Source organism: Mycteria americana, chromosome 2 (genome assembly GCF_035582795.1).
Source record: "Mycteria americana isolate JAX WOST 10 ecotype Jacksonville Zoo and Gardens chromosome 2, USCA_MyAme_1.0, whole genome shotgun sequence".
Taxonomy (NCBI): Eukaryota; Metazoa; Chordata; class Aves; order Ciconiiformes; family Ciconiidae; genus Mycteria; species Mycteria americana.
In genome coordinates, this window is record NC_134366.1 from 52,864,820 (window position 1) to 52,883,264 (window position 18,445).

Here is an 18,445-nt window from a genome sequence, read left to right on the forward strand (position 1 = left end):
TGCCTGGATTTATTGCCTGATGATACCAGAGCACTTTGAAAACAGTAGCGGTGAACCAGCTGCAGAAGGTGTGGTATGCTATGCATCATGACAAAGCACCAGTGGACATGTATAATGAAAATAAGTAGAGTGCTCTTCTGGAGTCTGAATCTGGCTTGGTGCTTACAGGGCTATGATTATACTGTTGTAAAATGAAGCTGACTTTTTAAGAGGCACTACAAGATTTTTTTTTCCATTATTTTTCTCTCTTGCTCTGGTAATCTTGTTTATGACTGATTTTTTTTTTTTTTCCCCCCAAGGTAGAGGTGTCATGTAGTTGTAGTAAGAGATGGAAACAAAGCTGAACAGATCCGTGCAGCTCAAATAATATTATTAATGCCTGGTAGATGAGCGGTATCATTTAAAGGACAATAAAAAATGTTCCATGCTGAACAGAAGTTGCATATCTCAGTGCTAATTCTCTTGAAAAGTGTCTTGCAGGCATCTCAGGTTGTTCTAGTGATAATCATAGGAAGGCTGATATTTTTAGCGGCTAATTTAATAGTAAAACTTCACCTGAATTAATGTCTTCGATGTACATTACGTTATACACACAATGTATAAATTACAGGGTTTTGAAGCTCTTGGTCTCTATTGTGCAAATCCAGAGACATTCTGGGCTCAGTGAAGTTTCTTGTAGAATCTGTTTGCAGTCATTTGCCATCCAGGTAACAAATATCCTAGGTTTCTAAAGACACAACTTCAGACAGACAACTAACGTGCCTGAACATGGATGTAGGATGATGGTAAAGTTAATAGCATTGCTTTCTTACACCACCTGAAGATTTGCCAGGAATGTTTAAAATGTTGGCCCATGGTATCTGCTCTCAAGAGTGGGAGGGTGAGTCTCTGTGCAGTCTCTGGCAGTGCTTTCCACAAACAAACCTTTTTTTTTAATTTTTTTTTTTTTTTTTAAATTTTGACGTTTCCTGCCAATAAATACATTGTGCGGGATGGTTTTGGAGAATGAACACCACAGGGATGTGAACAAAATCAAAGAGGCTCCTTTTAAAAAATAGCATGGATGTTCTAAGTGAAGAGCATTTTTACAGTGCTTATTCCCCATCGGTAAGGGAGTATAAGGAAGGGACCATAATCTGCATATTAGCACACGATGGAGTTTTATGCTGGATTAATTACTGTTTAGAGTACATTTTAATGTCGAGTATTTAAAAGTCTTATGATAGGGGCACAAATGAAGATGCATAGAACCACATTTGTAAATCTTCGACCTTCACAGAATAAACTTGAGCGTTGATTAGTATGGATCTTTTTGTAAGACTGAACCGATACTGTATAGAATCCTTGTATCACTACCAGCATGTAATGAGACTTAGCTCCATTGACTTTATTTGGTACATTCATCCTACCACAGATTCTGCCCGCCCCCAGTCAAATAAGGTACTTGTTTCTTTCCAACACTGAATAAAAAGCCTTGAAATAGTAACTGCAGGCTTAGGGGTTTTCTACCTTCTCTGTTTACAACCTTGGATTTTCAAAACAGTCCAAAAAGGAAAAGGTCTGCACCTGAATCCTGCTGAATTCCTCTTGGGATCATTTTGAAACACAGGTGAAATTACCAGCATGTATTTGGCTGAGGAATTCTGTGTTTGGGGGAAGAGGTATTCATAATGTTATTTTCCTGCCCTTTATATTTAAAATGTCTTCTTTTGAACGCTGTAAAGTTCACTTGTCATTTTGGAATAAAGGGGCGGGGAGGGCAGGGTAAAAGCCAAAATAATTGGCTTTTGTGCCAAGCGATGCCATTCACCTTGCAGCCGGGAAGTCTTTGTCAAAGCATTTATAGTGATTTTCATTTTAATTGCCTCCATTTTTGTAGATACCCATGCAAAGTTTGGCATGTATTTGAGCCGAGTGATTCCTTTCCACCTCATGCTCTGTTTGAACCTATTTTGTTTTGCTAATTTGCGTGTCTACTGCGGACATCATGTCTACATCATTTTCTACTGCCTTTTGCCCTGCAGCGAGATGACATGACAACACAGTTTAACCAGATGAGCTTAAGTCGTCAATCATCAGGAGACAACCCCGAATCGCCTTCTGGTCCTGTCTACCCGTCGCCTATCTTGCCGCAGCCTGCCCAGCAGGCGGGTTACATTATGGCTTCCCCAAGTCAGCAGCTTCCCCCAGGAGGCTTTACAGGTTCGGGTCCACCAGTATCCCAGCAAGTGCTGCAGCCGCCGCCCCAGGGCTTTGTGCAACAACCACCGCCACCTGCTCAGGTAGGCAAAACCTCTCCTGCCAGTCTGGCACGGTGCTCATTATAACATCAGGAAGAGAATATTAAAAAATTATCCGGATTCTGGATCATTTATTTTTTTTCCCCTGGTAAAAGCTGAGCAGATCTTTAGGCGGCAGGAAACGTGCAAAGCCTCTATCGTTTCCTGGGTTTCAGCGATTCCTTCCCTATCCTCAAACCATTTTCTGAACGTACGTTTGTAGTCCAGGACACATCTGCACATGAATATGAAGGAGGAGGGTGAGTAAATATCCCTAGTCCTTTTTCCCTGTATATATACCAAAAGAGCAATATGCACATCAGCCCAGGTAGTCGTTAATCATATTTAATTGACTTGAACATGTGAGATGTCACAGATCAGTAATTTTAACTGTCTTCCTGAAGACTGATTATGTTTTACTGTTCACTACCAAACATCTCTACTTGTCTCCTGGGTACCTTTACAGAATATTGAAAGTGATTACTGTCAAGAAGTAAAATGCACAGATGACTTTCTGGCCCATTTTCAAGGCATACACTTTAAAAAGCCAAATTTCTTTATCCAGTTATAGATAACTTCATTTAAACTCTACTTTAAAATGGTATTGATACTATTTCTCCTGTTTTCATTTTATCCTTTGGAAGGAAATATATAAAAAAATAAAGTAAAAAACTTCATTTCTCTTAATGTAAAAGTAGTGTAAACCCTCCTGGATTTTTGTTTGCCACTTCTTACTGAAAATCTTCAGTTGTGTTTGTTAATGGGATTCTGTATTGCCACAGTAATGAAGAATTTATACTGTTATAATGTTTTAAGTGGGCTAGAGATCTAGTTAATTAGATCACTAATTAACAATAAAAGAAATCTGAAGACTACTGGATGCTCACATCCCATAGAAGACTGTGACATCCATAGTTACTGTAGTTACAAGCTATGCAGCCATTTTTTTCTGAGAGAAGAGAAGGCTTCCAAAAATAACTTTTAAGGAGCTGAAGTTCAATATAATGTGATTTTTTTTTTTTTTTAATTGAAAATATTGCTAGAAAAAGATTTCACTGTTTGCCAAATGTAGCATTTTTTTAAAAACTTTTGGGAGGAAAAAATGACCTGAAGAGCAGAATCCCCTGATGAACCCTCATCTCCTCCTCTAGACTGTGTCTCCTAAGTAAGTAGAGACCGTCCAGGCTTCTCTCCTCATGTACAACCATCCGGTGCCCTCAGTGGTTTCAAGCATCATTTAATCAAACCTCACAACACTTCTAGTGAACCAGATAAATGCGAGCATCTCCATTTTACAAGCTGTCACTGCAGCAGGCGAAGCGATGTGTTTCCCAGCCCTCCAGCTGGGGTTTGCTGCGGGAGCTAAGGGGGCTGCAGCATCATGCTGCCTGCCGTGGCGCGGGACCCCGTGCCGCGGGACCCCGTGCCGCCTCTTCTCCCTCCTCGGGTGAGACCAGGTTGCAGCCCGCCCTGGGGTCTCTGCTAGACCCCCCTTGGTTGACTTTGCAGAGGCTGGTTCTGTGGGTTTGCCCGCAGCTCCTGCCTGTGCATGGCTGAGCCTTCATCACCTGGGGTGGGAGCATATGCAAGCTTTCACCCTTGCGTATGCAGCAGGGTGCAGAGTTTTCGCTCAGTCTGGCGTAGTGTTACTGTGTGAAGCTGGTTTCCCTCATTAATACTTACTCTGGTGCTACTGGAGAGGCAGATGAACTTCTTCAGAGGACAAGTGATGAGGAGGCGCCTTTTCATACAGAGGCTGCTGTAGGACCAGAACCATACTGGTGTGTCTAATGGCCAATGTGTCTCTGTCCCTACCCGAAATACGGTATGTACAGGCACTTTCCTCCTACGGTCTAACAAAGTGGAAGGTTACTGAGGGCAGAAATATACCTTTTGGGTTTGCAGCAACTTCAGTTATTTCACTGGGGAATGGTTTGTCCTTGGAGGGTGTAGAAAGGTGAGAAATTTGGTGCTGTCAGCTTCCTCTGCATCCGCTGCACCACACACACCATTCATGTCCAGCTTGTCGCTATTCCAAAAAATCCTTGTCTTGTCCAGATACCTGCGTGGAAGAGGGTGCAAGGAGGGGTCAGTCCCTGCTGCCCGTGTGCCTATACCATGAAAGCGCAGTGGCCTTGGTCTGCCGGGAGGACATGGGGGAGAGGGGGCAGCAGCTCTTTGCATCCGCATGCGCAGATGGCAACTTCTGATCGACGTTTCAAGTTTTAATTCATTCCCTTCAGCCCTAGAATATGGCAAGGTAGCTTGCATACTACCTGTAGCACGTGTACAGCAAATAGGGGATCCCTCATAGAAAGATGAGTGAAGCCTTGGGAAATAGTAGTTCCTCTGCACTAACAGCTCAGCTTTCTGCGCAGGGCAGCTAGACCCTGGCTTCCTGTCCTGCCGGTGGCAAAACTTCACTGCGGCAGTGGGTATTGGCAATCTGCATCCCCTGTTACTCTTCTGGGCTTAGATGCAATAGTAAGGCTGCTCTCAGATGCCAAAGCAGTCGGTCTGAGGCAGGCTTAAAAAAACCCAGGCAATAAAAATGGTAATGCATGCAAAAACATTATGTGATGCATTAATCAATGCAATGCAATCAATGTAAAAGCACTTTTATATCTTAAATGTTGCTATTGAATTTATACCAGTAAAAAAGAGGCTTGACTCTAATGGCTAATTAGTTCCTGTAAATGCATTGCCGATGAGGTTCTAGTGGGTTGGCTGTGGGGCCCTGTATGCTGTTGGAAAATATCAGAGCAAGGAGAACTCGGGTGGACGTCCTGTGAGTATGATAATTTCCTTTGGGAAAGGAGGAGAAAGAAATGCTCTCCAAACCCGAAGGTACTGCATTAAAATTATTAGCTTTTATATTAAAGTTCAATTAGATGTGGCTCTACAGCTGCTCTCCAAGATTCTCTCTTCCAGTCTATATCAAAGCAGAAGCAGACTGAGTTTGAAATGACATGCCTAAGAGGTGGAGAGAGGACTCTTTGCATTTCTTTTGCTGCTTCTTTCATCACAGCTCTTCCCCAGCTTGACAACAGAGTCATGATTTAATAACCTGAAAATAATGATCTGTCTTCGTTCAGCCAATTGGGGGAAAAAACCAAAAACGAAACCAGAAACCAACCATTACTCTGGGTTTGCTGAAAGGGACTTTTAGCAGCAAATTCCTGTTTGCTCTCTGTATCACAAACAGCAAACATACATCTTTACTGTCTCCATTTTCTTCTATTTTCAATTTTCTTCTCTTTCTGATGGTTCTTCTACAGCACTTATGGGCCCAGGCACTTCAACAAGGGTCCACATTCGGTTTTTGCAGCACGCTCTCATTGGTGCTTGTCATTGCTCTGCCTCTGCAAATGAAGAAATGGGAAAACTGCAAGTACTATGCCAATGGGAAAGCATATACTTCCTTTAAAGTTATTTTCACCTCTGACTCACTCTTTGTGGAAGCTGTACTGGCAAAATGATGTCCAAAAATGAGATGGCATGAATTCTTGGAGAGTCTGGGAGAAGTAATACACATGTTGAGGGATTTTTCACCTGAATTAATTTTTGTCGTCACTGAATTTTAGCTGTCTCTTTGCAGAAGCCCCCTCCTAGAGAGTCCACTGCTACCCTAAGACAAAATCTTTATTCATAGCATGTCTCCTCTAGGAAATTTGTTATGAAAAAGGCTGAGGAGTCACTGCAAGTGAGTGGGTCTTTCCTTGATGATCTCAGAAGGTGATATTGGAGGACATGCCTGTAGTTGCACACAGGCCGTTATTTTTTGTTACTGTGATTGTAGTTATTATGGAGGATTGGAGGTTGAGGGAGGAGAAAAAATCTTGAACAATGACTGATCCCAGTCAGTTAGGTATTGGGAAGAAATGGTACCTCCATGTGTCCATACATCACTGTGGTTTCTGTTGTCTTCACACCCATTTATGCAACTGTAGCTGCCATTAGCAACAGTGTCAGTGTCACTAATCATCTGAATGAAGGTGTTAATCCAAATCCAACTGGGTGTCAGTGATGTTAAGAGAAGGTGGAGTACCTGTCTGATGGCAGAATCAAGCTGTAAGTCACTGGGGAGATAGGTTAGGAAAGTAAAGGCTTTCAGGCTGATGCCTGAAAGATGTATGGAATCCTATTTCTACCATGAGGAGATAAACAACATACCTGTGAATTTAAGGGATGCTGTTAGAGAGCAGTCCAAGGGAGACCTGGTCTGGTAATGGGTTTCAAACTGTACATGGACAGAACAAAGCAGAAAGCCAATGCTGTATTGAGTCTCTGCCCATCATCTAGAGAAAAAGCACATTAGGAAGAGGGAAAAGTAATGCCTGTTAGTGCCATTTCATGAGTGTCTCCGAAGTGATGTGCCGAGTCCTGTTACAGTTTAAGTTAAATAAAGAAAATTATGTATATGAGAGAAAAAATAGAGATACATTGGAATGGTCAGCCTACAAACAAGGAGAGCATTCACCTTCAAGATAAGGATAGCCAAGGGGGTAAGGATCATCTGTCAACTATTTCCATGGTAATTATTAAAGGGGGGGATTTTTCACAGTGTCAAAGATTAAGATCAAGAAACTATGCTTTTAGACTAAAGAAGACAGTGTTTACTTAGGTTATGGTCTTAGGGGGGCATATTTATTTATTTATTTATTAGGGTAACCATATAGCTGTGTTGGCATGCTCGTTAGTGTAGTGGAAACTTCATGGTTCTGTAAATGAAATATGTCACACAAGCAAAAGGTCCAAGGTTAGACTGGGCATTCACATGGGAAAGAAATTCAAGTATAATTTGGCATGTCAGTAGGCTGCTACAGAAATGTAATGTTTTCTGCTACAGAAATGAAATGTAATGCAGAGGTGTTAGTAACACTGATGTAATGAGAAACTAAGAAATTCAAGAGGGTCAGAGTAGATGATGTAAGTGATACTTGTTATCTCTGATCCCTCTAATTCCACTGTTCACTAAAGTAATATCAGAAGGACAAATAACATGTTTCATCTAACTGATGCAGAGATGTACTCAAGATAAATGAAAATGGATCCTTCTAAACCCCTCAACCACGAAAGACCTAGTTTATCCATGTCTGTATTTTACACCAAGCCCTTCATTTAATGTGATCTCTTAAAAAAGAAAAAAAAAAAACCAAAATGAAACAAAAAGCCAAACAAACAAAACAAAAACCAAAACCAAACCTCTTCTGTGCAAGTCATGTATGTATGATTACTAGCAAATTCATCTATTAATCTTTCTAAATGAAATGATTTTTTTTACCCAGTGCTCCTACTACTAACATTTTTCAGGCTGATAGATTGCACTCTGATAAGCTTCTAAATGGGCTATATAACAAATGTATTCCAATGAACTGAGAATGTGAGAGAAAGGGAGATAAACCCTTTGACTAACTCTGAGGTGTTATCTGTATGGTCAAAATGAATACCTGTTTCCAAATTACTCTGAATGCTTCAGTGTATGTATATGTTTTTGTGTTAAGCATGTTCAGCTATAAACCTTACTTCAAAACCTGTACTCATCAGGCTATGTTTTAAAGTTAATACCTACAGAATCTTTCCACAAGAGATAATTCCCATTGTCCTCATGTGCTTGTGTATTCTCAAATGTCTAGGGGCTTGTCTGCACAAGGAAAATGAGGAAGTTGAGGGTAAATCAAATAAATTTAAATCCTTCAAGTGAGATTAAGCTGCAGCCAGGAGAAGTCAGAGTATTTCCACAGGGCTTTAATATTCTTTAATTTGTAGAATACAGTAATAGAAAATAAAGAATAGTTGAGACGATGTCTTCTCTGTTCCCCTGCTCCAAGGCAGGATCAACTATTTGCATTGACTTGACTTAGGCTGAGTCATCTCACTTCTTTCAAGTCCCCTACTGTAGAGGTTTCCACAAGATGAGTTTATCACGCTAAACTTGCCTGATCCCTTATTTACACTGCTATGATGTTTAAAGAGTGATTTTTGCACCTGAAATGTGTGGGTCAACTTTCCTATACCTTGTAGCTTTTCTTTGCAGAGAAACAAATTCATCATGGTTTTGCCCATTTTACAAAGGTATTTTGCTTTTACTACTTTAGTCTCTAACAAAACAAATGACTTGAAGGCAGGCTGTAGCCATTGGGTGTCACTTGGTATTGCCTGGGGGGAGGATAGCTTACAACATTTTTCCAGTTGAAACGTTCTTGTCTTCCTGGTATTGGTTTGAATCTGGCTGATAATATTGGGGGACGGGGGAAGAAAAAACAAAAAAGATATGCGATTTCCATTGATTCAAGAGAAAATGAATAGACCTTGAAGAATGAATGGGTATTCAATCTCTTGATTGACAGGTGATATTGACTGTTAGTTGGTGTGGGGGTTTCACTTCACCAACATCGCAGAGTCCAGTTTTGTTGATCCTGATACTTTTCCCATGACAGTTACCTATTCAGTAGTCTTCTACTTGCCAAATTAGCCATCCATACCCTCTTCTTGGCTAGTCTTTTGTATCTATACCTGTTCTCTCTCATCTGACATCATCTCTAGGAAAAATTCTGATTTCTCTTATGATGTTCTACCAGTATACAAAAGGAAGCAGTTACCTTTACTCTGCTAATACTTTACGGGTAGTCAAGTTAAATGAGCTGTTCCAGGAACATTTCCTCCATGCAAATAAAAGTGGCAAAACTAATTCTTATTTTTGTATGAAAAAAACAAAAACCATTTGGTATGACTCTGTGCATATGTCTGAGTAGGATAAATGCTACACCCAAAATAAAAAAAAATAATTGTATGATTTATAAAGACATGCTGACAGCTCTGGCAGAAGTCAAGAGAGGAGAAATGTTCTCCCAAGACTCTGCCCTCTGCAGTTTGTTGATACCATATGCTGCTGAACTCTGTCACGTACCCACAGAATCCACTGCAGCCGAAAATGAAAAATTTTGAGTGCTTTGAACTTGCCAAGGGTCAGTTGAAAACTGTTTAGCTCAAATGTCTCAGTAATGGTGGCATAGGATGTATAGGAAAAACCTTTAGCTCCAGTCACCCTTAAACTTCCATGTTCACCTACGTGATAAGGTGATGTAGTACACGTTGCTCTATAATGACAGTAATAATAGCCAAAAGAAGCCCACCTGGCAGAACTTGCTGACTCAATGCCTACCCTCAGCTCCTGCAAGAAAACAACTATGATTGTTTTTTGAGCTGTAATTGTATTCACACCAAGTACGAGAGAAGCTTTACAAGGAAACGTTCATGTAAGGAAGGATGTAGCTGTTAAACAAAAGTGTGAATTTAATAATCGTTTCTTACAAGTGTTAAGGACACACACGCTCCATCTTTCCCTGTATCTCGCTCCTATGTATTTTTACTCCAGGCCATTCTTTGCTTCGAATTGACCATTTTCTCCAGAGTTCACTTAATGGTTTAACATGCTGTCTATATGTATTATGTTGATATGGGAGGTGGTGTTTGCATCCATTTTTCTGCAGCGTTTGATATTTTACTGTGATTTCCTTGGTATATGCATGTAGCTTTTTATGCGTCCTGTATGTTTTTGTCTCTTTCAATTAAAATTATTTTTCTTCTGTTTCTTAAAGTATCTGAGAAGAAATTTGGGCACTGATAGCCCTTTTCCTAGCGAAGCTGAAAGCAAGCAGCAGCTCTTGAAGAGACACAATGCAAACCTCTCCTCTTGATTACTGTTACCACTAATATGCTTGACTTGAACTCTTGTTCCCCTACCAGTTTTGTTTTATTTTGTGAACCTTTGAGTTTTAGAGTATGCAGTTAGCTGCTGTTCTCTCTTTCTCTGCAGATGCCAGTGTATTATTATCCATCTGGTCAGTACCCTACCTCAACAACTCAGCAGTACAGACCCATTGCCTCAGTTCAGTACAATGCACAGCGAAGTCAACAGATCCCACAGACTGCACAGCAAGCAGGTATTTACATCTGTTACTCATTTCTTCAGCTGCTCCTAGTGCCTTTGCTGGTGAAACCTATTGGTTGCATTTTAATTTTGAATTTGAACAACAGAGGAGAAAGCTGGTCACTGTTCTGTTTGAAAATATGGTGAGAATTACAAATTGAGAAACCCTTTGCTTGGAGATACTGAGCAATGGAAGAGCGGAGGTTGTGTTCACCACCACTGCTGTCCTGCATGCAGTGCCGTGTCCTCAGTGTCCATGCTCCACGTGACGGGGCACAGAGAGCGCTGGGAGGGAACTGGTGTGAGCAGTCACGTTGCATGTTCAAGCCAACCGTTGCGGTTTGTCCTTCATCATGCAAACTCCCCAAACATTTGTAGGACTCTACACGGTGGACAGGTTTGCAGTGATGCAGAAGGGGCCAGTTGTGCTCCACCACCTTCTGCTCTCCCTGCACCCGAGGAGCGGCGAGGTGGTCCGCGTGGTTGGTGCCCGTTGGGACCAGCTCCCCGCAGCGATGTGCGGCTGGAAGGGGGGCCGTTACACTGTAAGAGAGTGAGTAGCAGGTCTCACAGTGAACCGGTCTCTTTTCCTGCTGTCATGCCTCTCCTGATGACACCAGAGTAAGAGGGACATAGGCAGAATTGGGCTGGTGCATGTTGGGGAAGGGCAGGGGTTGTGCTCATGAAAGGGTCCTCGCATTTCAAGGGAATAAACGGTTCTTCTGGTTTTGGAGTGTGTTTTGGTTTTGGTTTTTTTTTTTGTTTTTGTTTTTTTTTGTGTTTTGGTTTTTTTTTTAAGTTGTTGACTGTGTGTTTCTTTAGTGCACACCTCCCCTCTTAGGGTGTCTCAAACCTAGGTGTGTGTGGTGTGTTGTTTTCCCAGTAAGACTTACAATTACAGACGTGCCAGGTAGGACAAAGCATTCCTCTTTCTGTCTGGGTTTGGCAGAAACCCTTCTGAATGGCAAGGCAAGTTCCCTGCAAAGGCATTGATATGAAATTCTTTTTAGATGCAAGTCGAGAGCCCAGACATGAGAAGTGAACAAGACTTACGGGGTCATCCAGCCCGTCAACCTGTCTCTGTAATGCGGCTGCTGGCAATTTTGTTCACGCTCTGTCAGGCGCTCAGGGAAACAAAGACACAGCAAACACAGCTATAACTAAGCAATTGATTACTTTCTCTTTTTTTTTATTTTTTTTTTTTTCCCCTAAGCTGTTCTATGCTCTAATCAAATGAGTCTTGTTTTGGTCAGTGTCGCAGTGGCTGACTGTGTCTGTTTGCATAACTTTGTATTTATATATTCCTGAGAGAGAAAGGGGTGAGATATTGCACAAATGTCATCTTCTCTTCTGACTTCTCCTGCCTGATAGTCTGGTACCATACTTATTATCTCTATATAGTGGGTCTTTGAACCTAAGTGCAAATCAGCTTAGATGACATTATCTGGGTCTACTGTGTTGTTATAAAACCGTATTTATCAGTTTAATGCTACATCTATAGCACAGTGGAAATTATGGTAAATGAAGCGCACAAGAGATGGTCTGAAGCACTTGAGTGATGTTCTGGAGAAGATCCAGCTATTTGATCTTGAGGAAATCCTAGTTTTAAAGATATATTGTAGCACAGGAGCTGCTATGTTTGAGTACAGACAATGCAGAGATGCAAATGCTAATTTTGTTTCTGTGTTTACTGCATCATTTTCCTTACATGTTTGGAAAACATGAGTCAAGGAGTTTGTGTAAAATCTCTAGCGCATCAGTCTTTTCCTGCAATTCGCTCTTTCAGCTGCCTGCTCAGTTGGAAGCATTATTCTTATCTGTTGTTTAAAAATGAAAACATTGTGACTACGGTTTAGGCTCCCTGCTGTGGGGATGATTTTAAGCGTTTAGCTATTCTCAGATCTTGAGACTTGGCTGAGAAGAGATTCCTCAAGCTGGTTCATTCCTTTGGGCTCAGATACATCCTTTTCCATAGTCGTCGTCCGAGCATGTGATAGGCATGCCAGGAAGCAGCTTGCAGTTTCCTACAGATCTTTTCTTGGAGATGGCATAAGGATCATTCAAATTTATGTTCCACTGCATCCCTTGGCATTTGGAAAATAACTAGCTTTCTAAAATGTCACATAATTTGTACTAAAATAAAAGAGAAATTAAAGTATAGGAAAGTATATTATTTATGCTACAGATTTATTGCAGGAGATTCACTGTAAGCACTGCCACACCAAAAAACCAAGTGATTCAGTGATGGTTTCAGGTGGTTTCATGCTCGCTGTCGCTGCATCCGCTTTTCCTTCCCGTCAGCCTGCCTACACATATACATTTTGCTCCTCATGTGCCCTGTGGCCGCAGCCCACCTGCAAAATCCTCATCTCTTTTGGCTCCTCTTCGATGCCAGGAGCTTCTTGCTGGGGAGGAGGCAGCGTTATGGCACTGCAGCAGATTGACTGGTGGCACCTAAGCAGAGCGAGTGACTGCTGGCTCATAATGCAGCCTTTGACGCAGGGCAGGTGAGCTGGGGCACGCCTCTACTCTTGCAAGCCGCTGATTTTTATGAAACTTTAGCGATATCATGTCTTTGCAGCTTCCGTCTCTGTGTCAAACGTGATAGAAATTAGATGACGAGCTCAAAAAGTTACTCTGAGGGTTATTTGAGGGAAAAATGGCAGAGTAATCACACTCATTTTTCCTTCAGAAACCAGTTTTAAAAAAAAAAAAAACACAAAACACCACCAAAAAAATTCATAAATCTTCCTAGAAACTTGTACGTGACTGGAAAATAATCAATGAGCGAGCGTTTCAGACTGCAGTTTCCCTTCCCGTGCAGACTTAGCTTCAGATCAGCACGTGAGCAGGTTGTGCAGGAGCCGGGGATAACTCGGGGCAGGAAAATGAAGACGTGAAGGAGAATACCGCTGGTGAAACAGAGCGCAGGTCGGGAATATTGAGGATGGGAAGAGGGGGACAGATGGGAAAGAGACAGATGAAACGATGATTTCTGAAATAGTTTCCCCAAAGACCTCACAACACTTGCTGCCGCTTTGGAGAGCGGGCGGCTGCAGTGCAGGCAGGCCCGTGGGAGCCCGGGCTGTCTGCCTGTACCTGCTGGCTGGCTCGTTCGGGAGGCAGCCTCAGCCTGGCAGCTCAGAAAATGCTGTATTAAAATAAAAAAAGTTTGCCTGCTTGGAGGAGCTTTTGGAAGCTTTCAGAGCAGCAGCGAGGAGTTCAGATCTTACTTTCCCCACTTTGGGCTGCAGAGGTCAAAGTTTGATCTAATGCCAGCAATTTGTGTTCATTTTTCTTAGAAAAGGTCTCTTCAGGAGCAGAGTGATATTGATGACTTTTACAGCAAACAGCTGAAGTAAAATGTCAGCACAGCATCTGTGGTGGCTAAGGGAGCCTGTACTCTCTCGTGGCTCTGGAAGGAGAGCAATATTAAGTTAAAATGGCTCCAGGGCAGAAAAAAAGATGAGCTCACCTAAAATTAGATTAGAGCTCTGGCAGCAATAAATCATTTGGAGAGAAGGATGAGAAATTTTTTGTGTGTTTATTTACCATTTTTATTTTTATTTTTTTTTTCCTTAAGTGCTGGCTTGTATGAGAACATACGTGACCCGTTTTTCGCAGAAGCCTGGTGCAAAGAGAGTTGTCCATGAAGATTTTATAAAAACCTCTGCCATTTGAATTGCATTCATTTCTGTTCAAGCCAAAATGTGGTATTTGACGGCGAGGTAGCACGGTCTGTAAACAGAAATACTTTTTTTACACTCAGATACATACCATCGTTGCTCTTCTTCATTATGCTTCTTCTGCACCATTCTTGTGTCCAGTCCTGCGCAATGCAAAGTTTTTCAAAGTGTTGCCATTGAGTGGGGCCAGGGTCAAGCCGGTGTCTGTCACACTGTGGCAGGCGTAGGACGTCGTAGGTGGGTTCTTAGGACATGTGCAGGCAGCCGTCCTCAAAAACAGCACGCTCATTTTTCAAACTGTTTGAGTATGTTGCTATTACCCATTTCTGCAGTCTATAACAGATGATACTTAAGGTACTGTGAAATGCCCGGTTCTGTAACTACACAGAAGAAAATATTATTTCTGTATTCCCATCTAGCAGCACTCTATAAATTGCACGTTTGGCATCATCAGTATTTCGTTCTTCAGTAATTATCTCTATATAGATAGTTTTGAAAGCTTTCAATCCTAGTTATTGTGTTTGAATAGAAAAATAGAGATATATTGATGATAAATTAGTAAGGATTTGTATTTTATCGTGATAGAAGAAATCAGCAATGTCTTACTTTATATCTGTGTCTCTATTTTCTTTCATTATAGCAAGTGCTGTGCACTTCGAGGATTTTTCATCTTTGAAGTGCTTCATAAACACAAGCTGGATAAGTACAGGAGTATTACTTTGGGATATGCACTGCTCTTATTGCTGTTCACAAATGAACAAGCTGCAACAAATTACGTGATTTTTTTCCTACTTTGGTTCATTGTTGTATGTCTGCTTTATGTGTTCCAGATAATTTCATAGCGCAACAGAAATTTTATGGATAAAATAATACTTAGATTCTCATTTGGGCCACAGTTCTAAAAGGCAGTTAGCTTGGTTGATCACACAGTTGTAAGGTAAAAATCTGTGGCATGTGTTTTGCATCAGTAATGAAGATCATCTTTTGAGGAGATTAAAGCTAAGACCTATAGTATTTGCTTGAAAAATCTTCCAGTCAAAAGTTTACACTATAATATTTCCAGAGAAAATAAGATGGCATTTGGCATAATTGGATGGTCTTTAATTCCTGCAATTAACGTAATGATTTTAGGATTTCTCATACATTTGAGAATCAACAAATGTTGCCATTATAACTTGTTTCAGTGCCCAGATAGCATAGGAAAGGCTCAGATTGCATAGGAAATCTCTGCTTTTTCCTAAAAGCAGAATAGTCGGTTTTGTACAGTAGCACCATGGAAGTTGCTATGTGAGGAAAGTATATATCTGAACGCTGCCTGGATGTAGAGTCCTTTCTTAATAAGTATCCATGGATCTTCTGTAGACAGCAAATGTTTGTCTTGAAGGAAAGGTAATATTTCTGATGGAGTACTGTATTATTAGCCTTTACAGCTTCCAGTAAGGAAAAAGAGGTAATTGTCTCTTTAATGCATCTCTGAAACAAAATTTAAGCGAAGATAAAACGTACCTTAACAGAGTCCGTAAATTTGTTTAGGTAGAAATCAGAGTCAAATTGACAATGAAATACTGAATTTTTGTTTAATTCAATCATTTAGGTGTCAACATAATTGAAGAGTGTTATCTTCAAGTCTCTGTCATCCTCTTTGTCTTCTGAAAGCACTTGTCACTATAAACTGATACTGAGAGGGAAAAAAACAAGGCGGGGGAAGGGAAATGTGCAGCACTAAAAAAAATTGGTTTGTTATGGTCATTAGAGAACCTTATAAAGAAAGATTGCAGCTTTCTACCTTCATTAGCAACCTGACAGGAGCTCATGGTCCATGAGAGATTTGTTTGCATAATTCCATCTATAATTTCTGTGCTTATATAAACATAAACAACTTCAATTTTTAAGTATCTAATTATCTGAAGAAACTATTTCTCCAACAGTAATTGCTTACTGCACTATTGAAACAGATTTGTACTGAAGGTGTCCATCTGTGTTTAATGCTATATTTTTTTACAGCAGATACTGCTTCTCCTGAAAAGCATTGCGGGGGGGGTGCGTCTCATTTTTACCAGGGCTTGACAGGAACAGGAGGGACAGAGCCCTACTGTTTCAGATACGTAAGCATAGTGCTGCGTTCATTAATGTTGATGTCAGGCTTGGAAATTTAACAGCATTTTATGAAATGGTAGGGCCAGATCAAGGAGGAGTTTGCAGCAATTACAATATGAGGACTAAGTTCAAAATTGTGATCTTGAAGTGATCCACACCAATATTATTAGTTTCTGTCCAAGTATTTTATGTTTAAGTTGCCCAGAAACTTAAAGTTTTACCTACAAGTGCTTCCATTTTGACAGTACTGAGTGTCTCTGGCCAAGAGCATCTGCAAAGCAGAGCTAAGCGCTCCTCCTGCCAGCTGCCTTAGAGACTTCTTCTGGTGGGTGTGCCATGGAAGTGCCCCTGTAGCAAACCTAGGGGACTGCTCTTCAGGCTTGGGGGGGGGGTTTGTGTGGTTTTTGGGGGTTTTGTTGTTGTTGTTTTTTTCCTGAATCACATCTGGAGGAGTCGTCGTCTTTTTTTTTTTTTTTTTTTTTTAAATCTGATTTTATGGTCTGCTTCCAACTTTAGGCATTCCCATGGTATGAGAAACCCGGATGCCTTGGCCTGAGAGGTTTTTAACCCATGTTGTACACTGCAGGGGAAATGCTCACCAGGATCTCTACTGTTCAGGGACGTTCCCCATCTTTCTTACAGTGCTTTCTTTAAAGGTGTGAAGGAACAGAGAATTAAGTGCATGAAAAAAGAAGGACATAAAGGAGGAAACTCACTTAGTTCTGATTATATATTTTATGTTCTTTTTTTTGCAAGTTTAAGGTCTTGCTTTTATAGTATTTCACTATTGTATATGGTGTGTGGTTAAGATAAGCTCCAACACCCATACACCTCCTCAATGTTTCCTATTAGCTACCCATAGGGAGTTTCCTACCTAGAGTTTTGCACCCTGGATTTCATTCCCCTACTGCTGTGGGAGGATTCTGTGGCTGAAAATTGCATTCAAGACTTTTCAGAAGCTTGCTGGGAGAGCCAGGACTAGGGCTTAAAAGTTTTTAAATTTCTAGTCTTAGAAACACTAAATCCTGTTGTTCTTCTGACATTAAGCAATAGTGCTGCACCAGTACTGAACCAGCATTCAGCTTTACAGAATATCTGTAATTTAAATTAATAGCAGAATTAATGCTATCACGTTCCCTGCAGCGTACTTGATTCTGAAAATTAAAAGGCAAAATCACTTTTGTGAAAAAGCTTTGTTCTTCCTCAGATGACTTGTTTAATTATTCAGCATTCACACCAAGAGAGAGCAAATATTGAGGGAAGAGAACACTGGTAGGCTCGACAGCCGTAAGAGTCTTAAGACAGGCATTTATTTGTGGTTTTCTTTCAAGGCTTCTCAGGTTTTGTCCAACTTCTCTAGCACTAATTAAAATCTAAGCCATTTCTGACAGTGTTCCTAGGGTTTCACACTAAAATACAGATTTTTTTTTTTTTTAGTTGTTTTTTGGTGGTGGTTTTTTGGGGGGTGTTTTTGTTTTGGTTTTTTGGGTTTTTTTGTGGGTTTTTTTTTTTTTTTAGAGAATTAGTATGTGTTAATCTCATGTCAGTTAATGTGCAGGAGCAAGCAGAGAGAGAATACTTCTAACAGCATTGTGCAGTGGATAGGACTTCAAAATAGCCTCTGTTAAAACTGCAGAGGCCACACTAAGATGTAGGGAACACTCTGAGGTATTCAACAATGTCTACAAAGAATCTTTGTATTTCTGTCTTTTCTTTGCCAAAAAGAGTCATACATCATCTCTATTGCTAATTCTGTGTTGGATCAATGCACAGTGTTCCCACTTCTTGAGATGGAATTTTCCAGTACTGAATAATTGAGAGGTTTATATTGTAGTCCTTGAGAGCAAAGACAGATTTCATCTTTTCTTTTTCTTATTTTTTTTCTTTTCTGATACCATCCTGCTATTGCTAGAACTAGTGGAGGCCCACCATCAATAGAAATGCTAGAAGGCCTCTCTGGAGGGGCAGAGGCCATCTCCAGCTCTGCTTCAGGCATGCTGCTCACAGTAGGTCTGTAGGCTTTGGGCTCCGTTTTCTGTAACTTTCCTGCAGAGGAAAGCTTGCAACGGAATGGAGGAGTGCAGGAAGGCTTTTGGGTCTAAGCTAATAATTGAAGAAATACTCGGAATATACACCAAGATCTGCACAGGGGCGGGGGGCTTTTGCCTTACAGTTGCTATTGATTGAGGATTTCAGAATCGAAGCACGTTTTGCAGTTGTAAAACTTATAGGACAGGACACTTTTATTTAGATTGGGATGTGGCAGAAGAAATGCGTGTGAGTATGAGCTGCCTGGGAGAAGGGCCACAGTGTGTGTCCAGTGTCAGGGCAGAGGAACTCAAGAACGATGTCCCAGTAACTGAAGCGATGTTCTGCTGACCAGCCCTGATATGTAAAAAGGTCCCAGTGCCTTTACCTGAATTTTGTTCAAGCTTTGTTACAGTCAGTTA

The 18,445-nt window shown here is 41.0% G+C and overlaps 1 protein-coding gene across 26 annotated transcripts in view; it reads left to right on the forward strand.

The window, feature by feature from the left end:
- ARPP21 (cAMP regulated phosphoprotein 21) overlaps positions 1–18,445 on the forward strand; it is a 205,695-nt gene that overhangs the window by 154,717 nt on the left and 32,533 nt on the right. For all 26 annotated transcript variants that reach the window (XM_075493425.1, XM_075493428.1, XM_075493422.1 and 23 more), the window contains 2 exons: positions 2,025–2,282; positions 10,099–10,225. In XM_075493425.1, coding sequence (XP_075349540.1) covers positions 2,025–2,282; positions 10,099–10,225 — 385 coding nt within the window. The remainder of the gene's footprint in view (positions 1–2,024; positions 2,283–10,098; positions 10,226–18,445) is intronic.